The sequence below is a fragment of the Lepisosteus platostomus genome, chromosome 1, assembly GCF_059453375.1.
Source record: "Lepisosteus platostomus isolate fLepPlt1 chromosome 1, fLepPlt1.hap1, whole genome shotgun sequence".
NCBI lineage: Eukaryota > Metazoa > Chordata > Actinopteri > Semionotiformes > Lepisosteidae > Lepisosteus > Lepisosteus platostomus.
Window position 1 is genome coordinate 43,906,873 of NC_142611.1, and position 18,614 is coordinate 43,925,486.

At 38.6% G+C, this 18,614-nt stretch overlaps 2 protein-coding genes across 4 annotated transcripts in view; both read right to left on the minus strand.

The window, feature by feature from the left end:
• The window catches only part of rgs12b (regulator of G protein signaling 12b), a 97,407-nt gene extending 91,405 nt beyond the window's left edge, over positions 1-6,002 (minus strand). Inside the window, exons 1-2 of one of the 2 annotated variants that reach the window (XM_088629644.1) lie at positions 5,842-6,002; positions 677-2,672 (exon numbers count right to left, since the gene is read on the minus strand). In XM_088629644.1, the coding sequence (XP_088485770.1) occupies positions 677-2,551 (1,875 nt within the window). In that variant the 5' untranslated portion in view covers positions 2,552-2,672; positions 5,842-6,002. Of the gene's footprint in view, positions 1-676; positions 2,673-4,986; positions 5,460-5,841 lie in introns of those variants that run through there. The other variant, XM_088629636.1, reaches the window with a different exon arrangement.
• A 4,493-nt stretch (positions 6,003-10,495) lies between these two features.
• Positions 10,496-17,073, minus strand: msantd1 (Myb/SANT-like DNA-binding domain containing 1). Of its 2 annotated transcripts, none has more exons than XM_088629672.1 (3): positions 16,619-17,073; positions 12,477-12,761; positions 10,496-10,978 (listed from the first exon to the last, which is right to left on the minus strand). In XM_088629672.1, exons 1-3 carry the CDS (start codon positions 16,870-16,872, stop codon positions 10,708-10,710), a joined length of 810 nt encoding a protein of 269 aa, XP_088485798.1. In that variant the 5' UTR covers positions 16,873-17,073; the 3' UTR covers positions 10,496-10,707. The 2 variants fall into 2 exon arrangements, with proteins under 2 accessions (XP_088485798.1, XP_088485808.1); XM_088629682.1 differs by having other exon boundaries at positions 12,477-12,757; positions 16,615-17,073.
• Between the last annotated feature and the right edge of the window lie 1,541 nt (positions 17,074-18,614).

Here is an 18,614-nt window from a genome sequence, read left to right on the forward strand (position 1 = left end):
TAACCTGTACAGGATGTCTTCGGACTGTGAAAAAAAATCAGACTTCTAAAGTTTTCAGCTTTATGCATGTTAAGAGAGGAACAAATGTTGTTCGTGTGATGGATTAGGCTGCACATGTACAGTATAATTTACCTTGAGCTTGTTCTAATCATGTGAATTCAAGTTTTGGTTTCTTCCAATCCAAAATAAGTTGTAACCGCTTGTACGTTCTAGCTCATACTTTCAAAACACTCTTTTGAAAAGAAAACTACTTCATTCCTTCTGGTTCATGAGGCGAGATCCCAAAATAGGACTGCTAATGTCATTTTAAAAAACGAAAGAAAACCTGTGAACCATCTTTTGACTAGCTAGTGGAAGTGACATTTTTGAAAATCTTGAGGTCTTAGTTTGCTTTATTTTTACTGTACAAGTGAATGTAGCACAAATAAAGCTGCACTAAAATGAGGTTCCGATTACGTTTTTGGCTGCAAGTCCCAGTAGAAATCCACCCATTTCCAGATTGCTGCCACCCACCCAAATCACATTTCTTTTGCTGGCAGAATCATACCCTAGCCAAGTAACAAAACCCAGGTGGTAGAAAACATGCTAAACCTGAAACGTCTCAGCTCAATCCAAAAATCTAAGAAACACTTTACATACTTATTTGGAATAAATAAAAGCGTTCAATTAGTCTTACCTTTTTTTCTGCCTCTTTGTTTCTTTTCCCACTCTGCTGATCTCCAAACACTTTCTCGGGACCAAACAACTTTTTGGTCCATTCATCCTTCTGAGTTGCTAGTCGAGAAGGCTGCCCTATTTCCCCTGCTACCCTATATCTGTCAGCTGGGATTTTGCTCATTGGAGGAGGAAGAGTGCTGCAGTTAGCACTTGACCAGCCATCTGTGGATTCAGCATAGGACTCTTGGTCGCTGGTACTGCCATGTTGCCAGTCTCGCAAAACGTGAACAGGAAGCCAGCGCTGACTTCCGGCATGGGCAGCTGCTCCTGCGCCTGCTTTTTTGCCATGAGAGTAATGAGGCCTGGATGGCTGGACAGGGACTTCGATCCTTGCAGAAGGACCTAAATGTCGCCCAGGAATTTGAGAAGATTCAGGATGGGAAAGCTCAACATGATACTTTCCATCCTGTTCATAGCGATAGCCATTCCAACTTGACGCAGCCTGGTTTGAATTCCGGGTCGGAGGATTCTCCCACAGACCGTTGGGGATATGCCTACTTGGGTTGCTTCCCAAGTCAACTAAGAGAACCCTATTGCTTTTCTCTTCGGGAAGGAAATTTCCAATCCCACTGTCACTGTTGCTGCTGGTGCTGTTATTCTGCTGGGCATCAATATCTCCATCAAGAAAGGCTCGGGCCCGCATTCCTTCAATTGACTCCCCCATGTCACGGTAGAGAACAGAGACAAACTGCAAGAGAGGCTGTGATGTTGGGGGGAATTCCAAGCAGCCGTTTATGTCAGGATCTGGAGTACATTCAAAGTTAAACCGTCTTGCAATGCCTTGATGAACCTTATGATGACAGAGCTCCGGGTCCACAATAAAGACATGACAGGAGGTCCTCAATCCACTCTCTTCCTCTTTAGTCAAGCTATGATCATCAGAAACTTGCATGGTGACCAATCCAAAGAACCTCCTGTCATCAGGACACACAGCACTGAAAGCTAATTTCTCAGCTGGGTATGTAGCAATTATGGAACCTTTGTCATTACAAAGCTGAATGCTGTCATGCATTATTTTCATCATTACCAGAGAGTGAATCTTCTGTTCAGCCCTGAGGCGTCTCATACATCCACGTATAGCCTGCAGACTGTCACTTTCGAGGTTGGCACTTGTGGAAGCCAGTTCAATAGAGCCTAGGTATCCAACAATCATTCCGACATTGAGAATGCTAGCATCTAACGCAAAATCATCTTGATTTTCAAATACATCTACAAATACTGTATCATCATTCAGTACTTTTGCCATTTCTTCTTCTGAAAGCAGGTCTGGGTTGCTTTTTGCACTGCTATGCCTGCTTCTGTAAGTGAAGTCCGGTTCAGACAATGGCCTTGGCTTCACTGCAGGCTTCTCAGAGCTGCTGGATGAATGGCTGGAGTTCTCAAAAATCATGTTGAAAATCCCTCCAGACTGCATCTCTGCCACAACTCTCTCAGCTCTGTTGATGCCCAAGGTTTTAGAGTCAATCTTTGGCTTTATCCAGTTTTTGGTTTCATGGAAACCAAGTTCTTCATCACTTGAGCAGGAGTCCACATGGTTGTTACCTTCTGCTATTACCAAATGCAAAACTCCAGAACACCTTCCAATTAGTTTTACCACATCTTCATGTGATGCTTTAGACACGTTAATGTCATTGACACTCAGGATCTGATCTCCTGCTCTCAACCCAACATAGTCCGCTGGGCTTCCTTTCAGAATGCAGCTCAAAATACAAGGGGCTTGTCCAGACAGGGTGAATCCATACCCTGCTCTTCCTCTGGCTACTTCCACACTTCTGACCCGGCCTGACGAGTGCAAGTTCAGCCGACGTTTTGCACCTTCTCCCTGCTTAAACATTTTTCTTGCTACTAGGGACTTTCAACGTGTAGCCAGGGGAACTAAATGGAACACTATGTTAACCGCTACAGAACTGTCGCCTCAACATCTTTCTACCATTCATTCTGACTTTTCAGAAGACCTGAAAAACAAGAAAGAAAACAAATTTTATGGCTACTTTTCTACTACAAAACTTACAACCACAAAAGAATTAACTAAAGGGAAAAAAGGTCAGATAATCTAAATACTATACTTAAACATTTATTAGAAATATTTTTGTTATACAGTGTAGCTCTTCCCTTGACATATGCTCCTCTTAATAAAACAGGATGTACATTTGAACAGTAATCAAACACTGCCTAGCAAACGTATTCCATAATAAGTAGTAATAATAATACAATAATTAATAAGTAAGCTTATTAACCCAACAACCTTTTGGGTTGAAAAAGTGCCTCCTGTTCTTGGATTTAAATGCATATGGTTTCCACATAATGAGCCCTTTGGTTTGTGTTTCAACTTTGTCAGTGCCTTTGAGGAGTCTAAATACGTGTATCAGGTCTCTTAGTCTTCTATGTTCAGTACTAAAAAGGTTCAGTTCTTTCAACCTGTTAAGTGTAGGATTTTCCTTTAAGTTCTGGAATGCATGTGGTCGCTCATCTCTGGACTGATTCCAGAGCAGCAGCAGTATCTTCTGTATAAGGTTGTAACCAAAACTGTACACAATACACCAGTAATTTAGAATATTATATAACTGAATCATAGCACCATTCAATTAAAATTCTACGCTTTTAACTATATATCCTAGCATTTTGTTTGCCATTATTACTTCTCCACTTTGTCTAGAAAATGTAAATGATGTTCTGACAGAAAAACAAAATATGTAGTCTATTCCAGCTCAGCGTTTCATATTTTGTATTTGTTATTGTTACCTTCATGAAACACCCTGTACTTGATTACCGTAAACTGTCATCTCCCTGGGTTTTATCCAGTCTTGAAATTCATCTAAAGTATTTTGAATTTCACCTGTTGCTTCTACATTGTTTCTAATCTTCCTATTTTGGTATAAGCAGCAGACTTGACCAGTTTACCAAGTACTGTATAACAGAATCTAGATCACTGACTGAAATTATGAAGTTAGATGGCCCCAGGACTGACCCCTGTGGTACTCCACTTATTTAATGCTTGTAATTCAAGAATTCATCCTTCATGAGTAAATGTATTAAAAACTTTCTGAAAATCTACATATGCTATAAGAATCCATTGCTGGGGCTGCTTGTTCAAAGAATTTTAACAAGTAAGTTAAGTGAGATCTATATTGTCTAAACCATGCAGAATATATCCTCAGATATTGTTTCAAAATAGGCGATCCTCTAATTTTGTTTTAGCAATTGTTTCCATTATCTTATATGTAACAGATATATGGTCTATGATTATGTGGTTCAATGTAGTGACCTTTGTACTACATTTCTGATTCTCCACACCATGGCTACTACATCAGTTGCTACATCTTTGAAGCAGTTTTATCATTCAATCATTTTATTGTTACAATACAGCACATTAATATAAGTTACCATCAGGTAAGTTTAATATTACAATTATTACAGCAAAAATAATTAAGGTCATTTCAACCCAGTATGTATTGTATTGAAATGCTCCGTGTTCTATAAGTTTACAGAAGTACTGTATTTCGATTTCACTGGATTGCAGACAAGAAAAAGGTTTTAAGAAAAATTAACAATACCTGTCACTAAATATCAAATTATTCGTATTACCACAGGTAACATTGTATTTTTTAAATCCATTCATAAACTAACCGATTAATATGCATTATTTAGTTGTTCTTTAGGTCTGTAAATGCATTACACTAAGTATAAGCGAAATAACAGCTATTTTAACACCATCTTGTGTTTCGTTATCAGCAAACAAGGATCAAAGATTACATGGGAGTTGGCGTACACCACGAAAATGTTACTCTCCAATGAGGAAGTGCTTTCATTTCAAATTTTAGCGCTAAAAATGACACCTTTAGACAGGTAGCCTACATTTCAGGTGTGTGCATTTCAACACACAGCTCTCATTAAAACGCTCTTAGTTTGTATACTACATGTATAATTAAAACTAAAAACTACATAAAATAAACCACTGAAAACAGCCCAAGAAAATCGGTCATTAGCGATCAATACTCCATACGTTACTACAAAAACAAATCCTTGAATGCAAAAGAAGTGCATGAGAACTTATTATATTAAATAAAATATTTTTTCACTGGCTAGATATTAAAAACGGGACTGCTTCATGACCGAGTGCTTTACTGTCCCGAGAATAACGAAGAAGATTCAAGCATGAGAAAATTCCTTTGTTGACCATTCCAAACAATCATTCAGGAACCAGGACAGTAAAACTTCTAGAATGCTATTATTCTGCATGTTACAATACTGAAGCACCAACAATCTTACCTCATTATAATCACACACTCATCTAGATTCACTCATATAAAAGCATCTCGTAATGAATTGCTTTTATAAACTTTGGAGAACTTTTTTCTCCCTTTTCTGTTTCCCCGCAGCAACAATCCTTATCCCAGGAAAATTCACCCAACCCTGCTGAGCCACACTGACCCGCCCCGGCTATTCCATTGCACGAACACGGTAGCGAAACCCCCAGTTCCTATGACAACGCTGTTGTCCGCTTGCCCTCGGAGCCCTTCTACTCGCTGATGCGACTATCAATCATTCTGTACGCGTTCAAATTACTGTTGCCGTGTTGTAGTAAGAGGGACTGAAAGTGCAACACGAACAATAACAGTGCAAGGTGTGCAAGAATGAAGGTTGGTTTAAAATACCAAGTTACTGTTTCACAAGATTCGGCATACGTTTTGCAAAATAGTTTTTTACATATAGTCTTTTTCTCAAAATGTGAATGTCCTATACAAGAAGGTATGACTAAATGAAATCAGAAATCATATTTATAAACTGCATTACTAAACGTACTCTACGTATGTGTAATCAAACCTGTCCCCCCCTTATGCGAAACCAAACTTTTTCTCATAGAAAAACGATTATATGCGAACTAGTGTACCGTTATATTGCACAGGCATCACACGCTGAGCTGATTACAAATTCATTTATTACAAAGATGCAATGAACTCTGGTTATTCAATGCATTAATTTCGTACGCTGGACATATTGTTATATACACTTCGAAAACGGGTGTACAATAACTCCCCATTCTCGGAGGTAAAAACCGCACGCAAGCGATAGTGAAATCATACTATAATGTCAGATTAAAAAGCATTTTCTGAATTATTTTACTTTTGCGGAGCTTCACCATGCTATAATACAGACACGTCTCACGAGTCCAGCCCCCGTCTCTCGCCCCAGCAGCCCTGGAGAGTCAACAAGCGGACACCTGGCAACCGCAGTCGAGCGCCCCCGCGGCTCTCGGCGGCGTGTCGCTGTGTGATTCATGGACTCGCGAAACAATTGAGTTATTGAAGCGAAAAGCTTCCAGAATAAGTGTTGACGGTATTGATGAACAATATGTAAACCATCGTACATTTCCTCTTTTCATCACTTAGAAACTAGTTAATTTACACGTCGTGTCTGCCCAGCTGAAGAGACGCCTTCAGATCATTAGGTTCTAAGGCTTTATCGAATTTCATAGCTAGAATATAAAAGAGAGTTTTAAATCAGAATATAAAATTACCTGGATTTATTACATTATTACGCGGACTGTGAGATCATAGATCACTGCCTTTTCATATGCAGTAAGCTTTTTTCCAACACGTTAAGAGTTTTAGTTACGTCTGGTCTAAGATTAAAATAATGGTACATTTAAATAACTCGGTAAGGCACTTCAGTGCAAAGTTGTCTTCTCAGAAACAAAAAAATGGTTAGAAAAGAGCAGTCTTCCAATGAAGAAGAAGAGGTTTGAAAGTTTGCAATAAACTGATTACAGTACAGTGTATAATGTTTTCATACATGCTTTCATACAACAAAATAGTTTTGGTGATTTAATTATTCATCAAAGACATTTAGAATGTTTTTACTAATTGTGTAATTCATTATTATCATTACATTACTGTCCCTGTGTTAAAAAGCAGAACTTTGGCAAATGTTCCAAAACAGACTGTTGGCATTCAGGTACAGTACAAACTCATTTTAAAGAATAGGTTAGAGAGTGTTTCTGGTATTACTGGGACTGCTTTGTTTCTCTTTAAATTTTAACTGACAGCAAACAGTTTGTTCAAATCAATCATTATTTCTTCTCAACACATTTGGTTAAACTTTTGTCTGCTTTGTCACACTGCTTATAAAAGATGGACATAAAACTTTTCAAATCTCAAGTCTGACAATAACCAACTGCAGATTGTCTCTTTTTATCAGCTCTGCTGATGTGTATTAGTTTGACTGTCGACGATCCTGGAATGTGTCCAACTACTCATCTCATTGTGGAAGTTTTTCTTCTTGTCGTTTTACACATCATTGTTCATATCCATTCAGCATTTCCTGATGCAGAAAATATAATGTATTCTGCTCTCTAGCATTGATTATGCTCTGATCTTGACTAAAACTACAAATGCATGTGTATGTACATTATGGCCTGTTTTAACCTCCCTGCGCTAGCTATCTGTGAACTTCAGAATACAATTCCAAATACTGCTCTTCAGCTTTGATGGCTTGAACAGCTTCGCTTCTGTCTACATAAGTGAACTATTAACTCCCCTGTATGGCACATCTACTGTTTGTCTCTTTTGTGCCACCTGGACTCTGGCTTTGGACACTGGAAGACATGGATTTCCATTCTGTTTCTCTAGGACTGTGAAATAATCTCTCAGTCCAATCCCAAATCAGATCTTGCATATTAGCATTTTCAAATCCTGCCTTAGAACGCACTTTTATATCCAAGTTTTCAATTCTGTTTAACTCACTGTTTAATTCTGTAAATGGATAGTATTGTTCCGTTGTAAAGCCCCTCTAAAGGGTCCAGCATGAAATACACTGCTTGTAATTATTATCAATGTCCTTTCTCGTGTACAGTGCACGTATGTTTTACAAGTCACTGCTGCATCTCTGCAGAGTAGAATACATAGAGACTGCAGGTTCTCCCCATGTTAACTTGGTTTATCGACAGCAGCTGCAGTTTCCTACCACAGTCCAAAGACAAACTTGTAGGTTAATTGACTTTGAGGAAAATTGGCCCTGTGAGTGTGTGTGTTTCTGTGTCTGTGCCTGGTGCCTGTATATCTACCCTGCAATGGACTGGCATCCCATCCAGTGTACCCCGCCTTGCACCCATTGCTTGATGGGATAAGCTCCAACCATACATTGGAGTAAGAGGTTAGAAAATGGATTGATCTCCACTGTAATTGTCATAACACATGAAGGCAACAAAATCTCCTTGGAACACTTCTCTGTGGGAAGAGCTGATAGCCAAATGCAAGAATTAAATAAAGGGGGCATTTGGATGATACTCCTTTCAAACAAAGAAACTTCTGGGAAAGACCTAGCACTGGGTTGAGTCTTACTATCGTTTGGGATACTGAATACAGCCAGTTGCCTGCTAAAATGCCACACAAGGATGTTGTAATGGAGTTACAGACAGTGATACGTTGATATAATTGTGTAAACCATGATTGTTCCATTTCTCCTTATCAGAATCTTGTTCTCTAGAAATATCAAGACCAGCGCACTGCTGTCAGACATTACAGTATGTCTCTGTAATGATGGACAGGTCTGGACCCTATGCAGATGGTATAATCCGGAAGTAAGTGGAAAAAGGACAAGAGGGGGGAGACGAGGATCAGGAGGGGTTGACAGACAGGGGGTGTGACGATGGTGAACTGGTGCTCGGGGAGCGTGACCAAGGTGAACAAGTCCAAGGAGTCCAGGGGGGAAATCCGGGGCGAAGTCCAAAAGTCCAAACATGGTGATCCAGCAGAGACAAACAAGACGAGGTTAAAAAGCGGAACAGGATCCAGTACAGGGACGGGAAATAATCAATGCAGTGCCCAGAGTAGCAAAAGTAGTGGCTTAAATAAAGAGGGGCAGGATTGGAGGGAGGTGCATGAAATCATAAAAAATGTGAAAGAGCAGGAGCACCCTTAAGAGGAGGGAATACAATCGTGACAATCCCTATGCCTAGTTCAGATCTTGATCAAAGTTAGAGTTGGTTCTAAGCAGACAAGGCTCCAGAGTGGCCAGTAAGTAGGGACTAGGTATGTCAAGCAGTGCTAAACTGCATCAACAACATGGTACTGTATATGCCTTTATTGGAAATCCGTCTCCCCATGGGTTAATTGGCATTAAAATTAAAACTGCATAGTTGTTCAAATAAGTATTGTGTTTCTTCTAGAAGTGAATGTATCTATATGCGGATATAATTATATATGTCAACTCCACTTTTTACTGAAATATTTACTGAGACTGGAAGAACTCCAATAACTATGTTTTTTTAACATCAAAAGGAAAATACAACAAACGATGTGTTAATTCTTTTTAAAATTCTTTCCTAAAAACTCCCTCCCTCTTCTTGCCTATCATGTTTCTACATATTGTCACACCAACTCTAGTTCTGTTGTCAGCAGTTGGGGCCTAATCATCCTTCCATCCATTTCCTGACTGATTCTGACTGCTGGGTCAACAGGGAGCCAGAGCCTGACCCCGCAAGCAACAGGCGCAAGGCAGGGTACACCCTGGATGTGACACCAGTTAATTGCAGGGGAGACAAACAAGCACAGATACACACCATGATCAATTATCCTACCAGTATGTCTTTACATATGCCGGTAAAAAAAACGGATAACCTGGAGGAAACTGACATAAACATGAGGAGAACATACAAACGCTACCCAGAAAGCACCCAGGGCACCAGCACTGCAACTCAGCAGCTCTAACCACTGTACAAACATGACTGATAATATTTAGGATATATATGCTGCTGGAGATTGTTACTACTCACATAACAACAATAAAAAGTGATATGGTGTCAAACCTGGTGGCAGAGTTTCTAGAGCATGCACAACTCTACCTGTTGAGAAAGGAACTCTTACGGGAAAACACATCAAAACACACCTGGATTGCATTTTTGTGTGGGCAGACCAATCAAATCTTGTATAAAACAATGATTTCTACAAATAGTTTCCTTAACTTTCCTTATTAGTGCATAAACAGAAGATAATGAATGTATAAATATACAGAACATAGCTGCACTACAAAGGCTTTTGAGAGAGTGGCGTGACACCTGAAGAATATGTACAGTACAGTACTATAGATGGTGACAAGCTAACAAACAAGATCTGAGCATTTTTGAAAATTATGTTTGAAGAGAAACAGTTAAAAAGTCTTGGAGCTAGTACAAATTCAGTCATGGTAGCAGATGTGCATATACAGTACGATAGTTGAGACAACCGGTGACATTGTTAGACATTGTGGTGAAATGTTAACAAGGTTTCTTGCAGTGCTTGAGACAAGAGTTGAAAGACCAACCTGAATTCAGGTCTGTGCTCTGCAAAAAAAAATACAGAAGTCAACCAGAATTTGTAACTCAAATTGTCTAAAATCAAACAACACTGTCCTATTAATTATTTTATGGTCTTAAAGATATACTGTGAGGAATGATGCTGCAATTTCATTAAATGTTGTTTCCAGAAAGTGGTGTTTTTATATATAACCATCTTAGATAGTGGTATAAAATAAAACAGAATAGAAGGCAGTACTTTACCCAAAATGTTGTGGGAGTATGGAACAAGCTAGCCAGCCATGTGGCTGAAGCAGCTACTTTGGTTTCCTTCAAGAAACAGCTAGATAAGATCCTGGGATCAATAAACTACTAATGGGTCAGAAGGGCATCTCTCATTTTTTACTATTTAGCATTCTTAAAAATGTCTTTTTCACCTGTTGCCTTTGTTTCCCACAATGTATTTAATTTGCTATATATTTAAAACATGTAGAAACACCTCAATCATTTCTAAATAAAAATTAACTCTGTTTTTTTTATTGAGATAGTCAGTTAGATCTCACATCACAAGAGAATTACTAGTATGCCAGAACTGTGGGTTCTTTCACCAGTCATAAGCTTGCTGTTGTGCCAAATCCGACAGCTAGGTGGGATGACTCCTAGCAGTTAAGAAAGCTCCACAGGGATTAACAGTCTCCGTGCTCTGTGTTTTTCCAGGATTAGTCTTTCACCCCAGCATGGGGCCAGTTCTGTGTTGCCGCAGGGGAGATCATCTTCTCCAGCAGGTTCATCATTCGCTCCTGGAGCTGCAGGCTCTGCACCTGGAGGAAGTTCTGCTGGTGCATGACTCTGCGCACCTCCCTGCACGTCTCCTCCACCGCACGACTCATCTTCCTCTGCTCCCCCAGCATGGCTTCCATCAGCTTCAGCTTCTTCTTCTTCAGCGTGGACCTCAGCACTTTCTTTCTCTTCAGCGGTACTGGTTCAGATCTGAAAGGAAGGATTTGTTTTTTATTTACTTGAATTATTCTAACTGGTGTCCCTAAATCATCGCCGTATTGCTGATGTGTGGGCACTGCGGCGAACTGGCAGCTCTTCAAGGATGCTTCTAGAATGTGCTCCAGGATTCCAGGATGCTGCAACACTTAGCAGCAATAAAGAGCTTCCTAATAGTGGATTGATGGCGTTGTACTAAAGCAATAATTTAAATGATTCTCTGTCATGGAACTGAACTTTCTTCATGGAGTGTATGTCAGGACAAAAATGAAACATTCATAGACATTTTTGTTTATGGCCACTTAATTTTTTTTTTTTCAAAATAATGTATAGATAACTATTTTTTGCTGGTACAAGGCTACTGAGTGGGCAGCATTGGCCTTTTTTTAAGAGAGGACTGTTTTATTTTATTTTTTGTTTCAAAATGTTGACACTGGACACTGGACCATTTTCTTGCCCTTCTTGTATACTTTGCTCAAAGGTAATACCCATTTTCAACTTAGTCGAACAGGAATGTCTCTTTTTTATGAGAGGGGAGATAATAAGTGTAGCTTAGGCAGAAAAAAACATTATGACATGCAATAATTATAACTCAAACAAAACAAAACTACACTTTGAACTGAATACCTAGTCAAGCCACCACAATGCCAACACCTAAAAATGTGTAGTCAAAATAATAGGTAAAATACAGTAAATATTTGTGTCTTCTGGATAGGTTATTTTCTACAGGAATCTGTCCAAATATGTGGTTAAAGAAATCAAAATAAAATAAAGGAGTATCTGCTATAATTGTTGATAATAAAAGAGTAAAAGTCAGTCTTGTGTTTTAATAGCTAATGACGGGTTTGATCATTTTTGTAAAGGGTCAAGATATATTCTTGACCTTGAAGGTTAAATACAGCACATCCATTCATCAATATTCTAATGGTTACTAGTTACTAGTTAGCACAGTGTGCAGTGTGCAGTGTGCAGTGTGCAGACTGCAGACTGGCTTTGCAGTCCTGGGGCCCTGGGTTCAATTCCAGACCTTGTGTGCTCTCTGTGTGGAGTTTGTGTGTTATATACTTATTTTCTTTTGGGTTTTTTCTAGGTGTTTTAATTTCCTCCCTATGTCCAAAGAAATACTGGTAGTGTAACTGGCTCTTGTGTGTGTTTGTGCTTGTGTCTGTGTGACTGGCAATGGCAATAGTGTTTCCTGGCTCGTGCCCTTTACTTGCAGGGATAGGCTCCGGCTCCCCCATGACCATAAATCAGATGAAGTGGTTAGAGCCACTTACCACCATGCCACCATTCTTCCTTGTTTAATTCCACTTAATTCCAATTGGATTTAAGCTTTACAAACTGAATAATACATCCTGTATAAATCATTCTTATAAAGGTTGACACGTCAAATTAAATAACCTGCTGCCTTAAGCAAAAAAAAAACATTGACAAAGATATTGAAATTGCACACAGAATTATTTTTTTTTCCCCTGAAATATGACCTCCTTACCTGGACTCTAGAGACTTAAAACTGATGGAACTGTCCGAGGCCTCTGCTTCTTCATTCCTCTCTCTTTCCTCGGAAGAGCCGTTGTATTCCGGCAGGAAAGCCGAAGGAGAGTGTGTGGGAAGGGAGGGGGAGGCCTCAGTTTGAGAAGTTGAAGGCCCTGACTGCAAAACATCGTATTTGTGCAAGCCACTGGATTCTGGCGCTTTTGAAAGTATTTTGTCAATGGACTTGTAGTAGGGCCATTCAGGTGCTGTTGTGTTTCCATTGCTTGTGCATTTTAGCTTCCTGGCAAAGAGCAGGGTATTATATTTAATATTCTGTACAACACTCACATTCAATGGAGGCAGAAAGCATATATTGCACATAGACTATTAGATAATGCAAGTACACAGACCTTAGTGAGGCACATCTATTCTATAATGAAGAACTTTCCAATATCAAGAATTCTGGACAAAAAATCTTCTCAGCCAATAATAACGCACATGCACATGTAAAAACAACAGGTCTGATTTTTTAAAGACATTTTACTTCAGGTACTTTGTGAAGCTGTACTAGACTATAAAGTTGCTCACAGTTGGAAAGCTCTGTATAATCTTGGGAATAGGAGCAAACTGACCCCATGGAGCCATATGAATATACTATATACTGTACAGTAGGACACAGGAGGTGACAAATGTAAGGACTTCTGTAAGCACAATTCCAATAGAATAAAATGCAAAACTTTACAAGTGAGATGGCTGTTTGCCTCTTGGGATAGGAACACGGTAATATACTACTGAATGCCCAGAGTATGTACAGCTGTGCCTGAAAAGAAGGAAAGTTATTTTGGACACAATGGCTTACAGCAACAATCCATAGGATGATACGCTCTATGGACCTTTTTTTCCAAATAAGGTAAATTCCTTTTTAATACAAAACATTTATTCCTATTCTTCCTCAGATACAAGATATAAATATAGCATTTCTAAGCATCCAAATAATTTCAAAGACCAGCGTATAGAGATGCATACATTGGCACACACAAATATCTTAAGTATAGCAGTGTTCTCAATACAGGACTTGTCATTTCCCTCTCTTAATTGTACTGTATAAGAAAACTTGTTAAAGTGACTGACAGGCTGAAATGCATACACGTTTTTTTTTAATTCAGTTGGGAATTCAAGGCTTCATATACTACTTATACAGTATATTTAATATATATATATATTTCTGAGGCTTTAGGCCCGAATAGATTGATTTTTACAAACTGTTGTAAGATTGCCCAGAGGAATAAAAAGCTAACAAAGCAGTATTGCTAACGGTTGAACAAATCACTCAGGAAAAATATAAGGGTAAAGAAAGACATTTCTAACATGATTGAAAAGCAACAGGATCCAGTTAAAGAAAATTAGTATGACTAATATTAAGCACAGGTAAAAAAAAAGAAATGATAAAGACCAAGAGAGAATTTGAAAGGAATGTTGCTATGGAGCCTAAAATAAATTATAATTCAGTACTACAATTGGAAAAGAACAGCTAAGGGTGAAGTAAAATACATTTAGGACAATAATGGGAAATGTCAAAACAATGAAAGGAAATTGACTGATACATTAGGTTTTTTTTCTAAATGTTTTTCACTAAGGAAGAACTCAACACCATGCTTCAGGAAGCAGAAGGTCAATGTGCTGTATTAAACAGAATTCACACAGAAGTGGCAGAAATACTGCATTTCAAGAACGAGAGGCACTAAAGATTAATAAACCCCTAGGGCCTGATGGCATCTAACCAATTGTACTCAAGGAAACAAGAAGTGTTATTCTTAAACACTGACACAACTCTTACAGCAATCGCTCAAGACAGGGGTGGAAAAGAATGGAGATTGCCAGTGTGCTGCCTATCCATAAGAATTGTGATGACAAAATTGGCCCAAGTACTTACAGACCAATATGTCTGACGTCTGTTACAGGTACTGTAAGTCTATGGAAACAATTATGGGAACTAAATGATATGGAAATCTGATTTCCAGAGCAGATTTTGCCTAACCGACCAGTTAGAGTGCTTTGAACAAGCAACAATAGTAAGGGTTACACAACATATCATACATTCTCTGTATTTAGATTTTCAGAAGCCTTTTAATAAAATTCCTTTTAAAAGATCAATTCTCAAATTGCAAATTCAAATTCAATTAAATTTCAAGACTGGGCAAACATCCAAACCAGGCAAGTACAGGGTTTATGTGCAGGTATCAAAAACATAAAATTAAATAAAGAATGAAAAATAGTGAGATAAAGAAATGTACTTATGAAAAATGATATTTTAGGATATAGACTGCATATATAGTCAAAATCACCAAATTGAAATCACGGAATATTACATTGAAATTGTATAATGGACAAGTACAGTAAGACCTCATTTAGAATACTGAGTCACCACTTCTTAGAAGAGATATTATTGCTCTAGAATCAGACCAGAGAAGAGCAGGTCCATACATTCCAGGGTTTAAGGATCCTACACTGCCAGAAACTGAACCTTTTAAATCTTGAATGAGAGAATATTGTTTGAGTACTCGATACAAGTGTTCGAAGTCCTCAAGGGCATTGACAGTCAACCCAGAGGATTTTTTCAGATTGAACAGTAAAATACGAGAGGACACATGTAAGCGCACTTAAAACTGAAAGAAAGAATGTTTCTAAGGCCGTGTTCAATCACATGAGTGTTCAAAAGGCTTATGTTCAGTGAACATACAGCAACTTTATTTAAATTATTTATAGGCGACTAATTAAAATGGCGTTAGGACTGAGGTTCCGCAAGGACTTGGACTAGTTGAGCCGAGGATGTCTGTCTCCAGGTAAGATCGTCATGCCTGTTGAAACTGAGCAGTCAGTGAGAGAATTCAGAGGCGGCCGTCAGACCTTGCCCAGTGGTTACAGATGCTGAGCAGTTAGGAAAATGAACCACAGACATAGTATGTTTGCTAACCTGAGCTACATTTCCTCTCTGTGTTGTGTAGCAGTGAACTGTGGATATACAGCATCTTGTGAACGAACTGAAACTTTTCTTTAACAATTTAAGAATAATTTGATAACTTTCCCAGGTTAGACTTGCAGTTTAGAGAATTGTATGTTTGGTACTCCCAGACAAGAGTACTATAGAGGAGAGACATGTTTATAACTGAACATAACAAAGATTGCAAATGAGAGGAAACTGTCTGGACCTTCCAGCTTGTTTGCATGTCAGTTGTTCATTTATCTTTTCTGAAAAGACGTCAGGGATTCAGCATTGATAGAATGGCTAGTTAGCTTGTTCCAGACACCCACAACACTTTGCGTAAAAAAGCGCCTCCCGTTTTCAGTTTGAAACACACTTCCCTGACTTTTCCACTTGCGCACTCTGGTTTGCTTCTCACTCTCTGTTCCTTTAGGTTTCTCAAAGGTCACTTTGACTGAGACGGCAGGTTTGGGCATGGGTCATGTACCCCATATCAGCCAAAGGGGACTGGTTTTCCACAGTCAAAACTGACAGAGGACCAAGAACATGGGGTGGTCACTAGATGTCCACGGTCTTCTTGGCTTGCAGAAATACAGTGACTCCTTGACCTGTTTAACACCTGTAGTATGGCAGAGTTTGCAGTGTGATATAAGAACAGAAGGGCATATTGGAAGACTGCAAGACCCCATTCTCCCAGAGAAAACTTCATTAAAGTCTGCTAAGTCAGTTAAGACTTGATTGACTGCTACAATGTACAGTACGCTTTAAATTGGGCAGGTATATAATTAGATAGTTTGTGATTGTGATGTAAAACAAAATGACATAATCTTGAGAAAAGATTTCATTAAGTTCCCCTTTCAGGACAGTATATGCATATTCATAATGAAATTTTATTTATCTAGGAGGTGCAGATTCATATATTGAAAGAAGTATCTTGTCAAAACTCCCAGGTTGTGAAAATCTTTTAAGCTTAAAGATCACCTTAATATTTCAGAAAATATTAAGCATACAATGAGTTAACTAAACTTTTTGTGATAACATCCAAGTCTTGCATGTATATTCACTTATCAACCTACAGAATATGAAGCATAGTCATAACAGCATCTTCAGATACTAAGCATCTTTGTATACTAAGCACTTCACAACATGCAAGAGATATAAATGTTTCTACTTGCCTGTACTGAAATGTCATGTTTGTAATTTTCATCTTAATTTCTTCTCTGTGACGATGTTCACCAGTGAGTTCAAAAAATCTTTTAGCCATCTTTTCATATATTTTAGCATTCCTTTTAGCTTTTTTCAGTTCTGTGACATATTCTTCCCACACATACACCAAACCCTTCATTTCAGCTTCTGTCCAGTTTCTGGCCCTTCTGTGTTTTTCATTTTGAGGTGAAGCTATGTAATTGTAGTTCTCCTCTGCAGCCATTTTAAAAGAAAACAAAATCTTTTATGTAGGTTTGGTGAACAAAAAAGAAAGAAAATAAATCCTTTCTGTTCAAAGACCTGCACGCACTATAAGCTTGTTGGCCTTTCAGTTAAGAGGGGCTGTATGACAACAGCAGCTCAGCCTTTCCCAGAGATTACAGTTAAGAGGCCTGGAAATGGGGCCTAGGTCTGTGAATCAGGGATCCGGTTAAAAGCTTTTAAGTGGGGAAGTTCGTCACTGTGATGTCAAGTTGCCTTGGTAACCGTCTACCAGCTCCTTCAGCACTGTAACAAAAAGCTTTTAGCTGAAAGCCAATAAAGTAGGCCAGAGTTGACAGGAAATCAAGATTAAAGCTATTAACTGGAGAACAGAGAGCTGTGTATGTTGTTCCCTTGGCAACATGCATTTATCCAGGGAATTCATCCAACACCTAATGACATTTAAAAGCTTTTAAGTAAGGTAGTGGGGGGGTAGGGGATTCAAAGGAAATCAGGGTAATTGCATACTGAGAAATGTGAATTAATTTTCTGTACATAAAGCTACACTCGTTTTAAAAGGTTAAAAATGTACAGTATGCATGGCACTGTATTAAATCAATCTAAGACAGATTTTAACAGAAACAAAAAAGCAGCATTAAAAGGCAAACACTGCCAAAATACAAGAGCTGTGAGAAGCGCTCAAAGTTAGGAGAGGATTCGACAACTGGGTTTAATCGACAGATGGAGTGTGCAGCAGAGTAAGTAAAAGGGATTTAAAATCACTTGAAAAACATGGCACAATTACACCCAAATTAGAAACGGTCCAATTTTTTATTTATACTTCACCTTTCATTATTGTGTTCTAATACAATCTTAAGAAACCGCAGTATATTTTGCTAGTGATATATTAGGCTAGTGATTATGAGCAATCCTGTAAGCATCAAAAGATGCATTAAGACGACTCAAACTATGAAGATGTACATACAGCTTAAACTAGTGTCTCACAATCCTAAAAATGCTAGTAGTTGTATTAAAAGTTTCAAGAAGAAATTGCTGTGTGTGTACAATACTAATCCCAGTCTGACAAAATCAAAAATGATCTGAAGATCTTACACACGTTATAAGGCAACCCTTTACACCCACCTCTCCTCACACTACTTGATACTGATACTTTTATATCAGTTTAAATTTAATAAATAGGTTCTGCCTAATCTGATTTTCAGAGCTGACAGCTGCTGTCTATAGAACCCAGGAGAGCTAAATTGGCAGTGACTAAGCCCAGGAGTCTGCAGAGAGCATGCCTTACAGATCCAATGAACAAATGTTCATTTTACAATTTGATTTTCATCTTCCCCTGCGAGATAATTTTATACTCTTTTTCAGTGATGGTATTTTTGTTTGATTCCAAACTTCAGATAAAGTGGTTCTGGAATGTCATTTACTGTACAAATTGCATGAGAATCATCACACTCTCGGGGACATCACATTCTCTTACTTTCACATCCCCAGTTATTTCCAAATACTCATCCACAGTGGTGGTATTCTCACGTTGATATCTTGTTACGCTGATATCTTGCAACACTGCACAGTCCCTCTTTGTGAAGTGACATTCCACAGGGCCAACACTTTGACCAAGTTTGGGCTCTCCACCAGCACTCACAATGCATGAGTGAATGAATCCCTATAATGCCATGTACTGTATCTACTACACTGCACACATTTCGAAAGCAGGATTTATACCTGCAACGCCTGGTTAACAAAAAG

Excerpts from the sequence above, each read along its gene's own strand:
- msantd1 (XM_088629672.1), bottom strand. The coding sequence starts at position 16,872 with ATGGCTGCAGAGGAGAACTACAATTACATAGCTTCACCTCAAAATGAA. Across the intron at positions 12,762-16,618 it reads AACATGACATTTCAGTACAG|GAAGCTAAAATGCACAAGCA; the intron begins GCAAGTAGAAAC and ends GCTCTTTGCCAG. Across the intron at positions 10,979-12,476 it reads TTTAAGTCTCTAGAGTCCAG|ATCTGAACCAGTACCGCTGA; the intron begins GTAAGGAGGTCA and ends CCTTCCTTTCAG.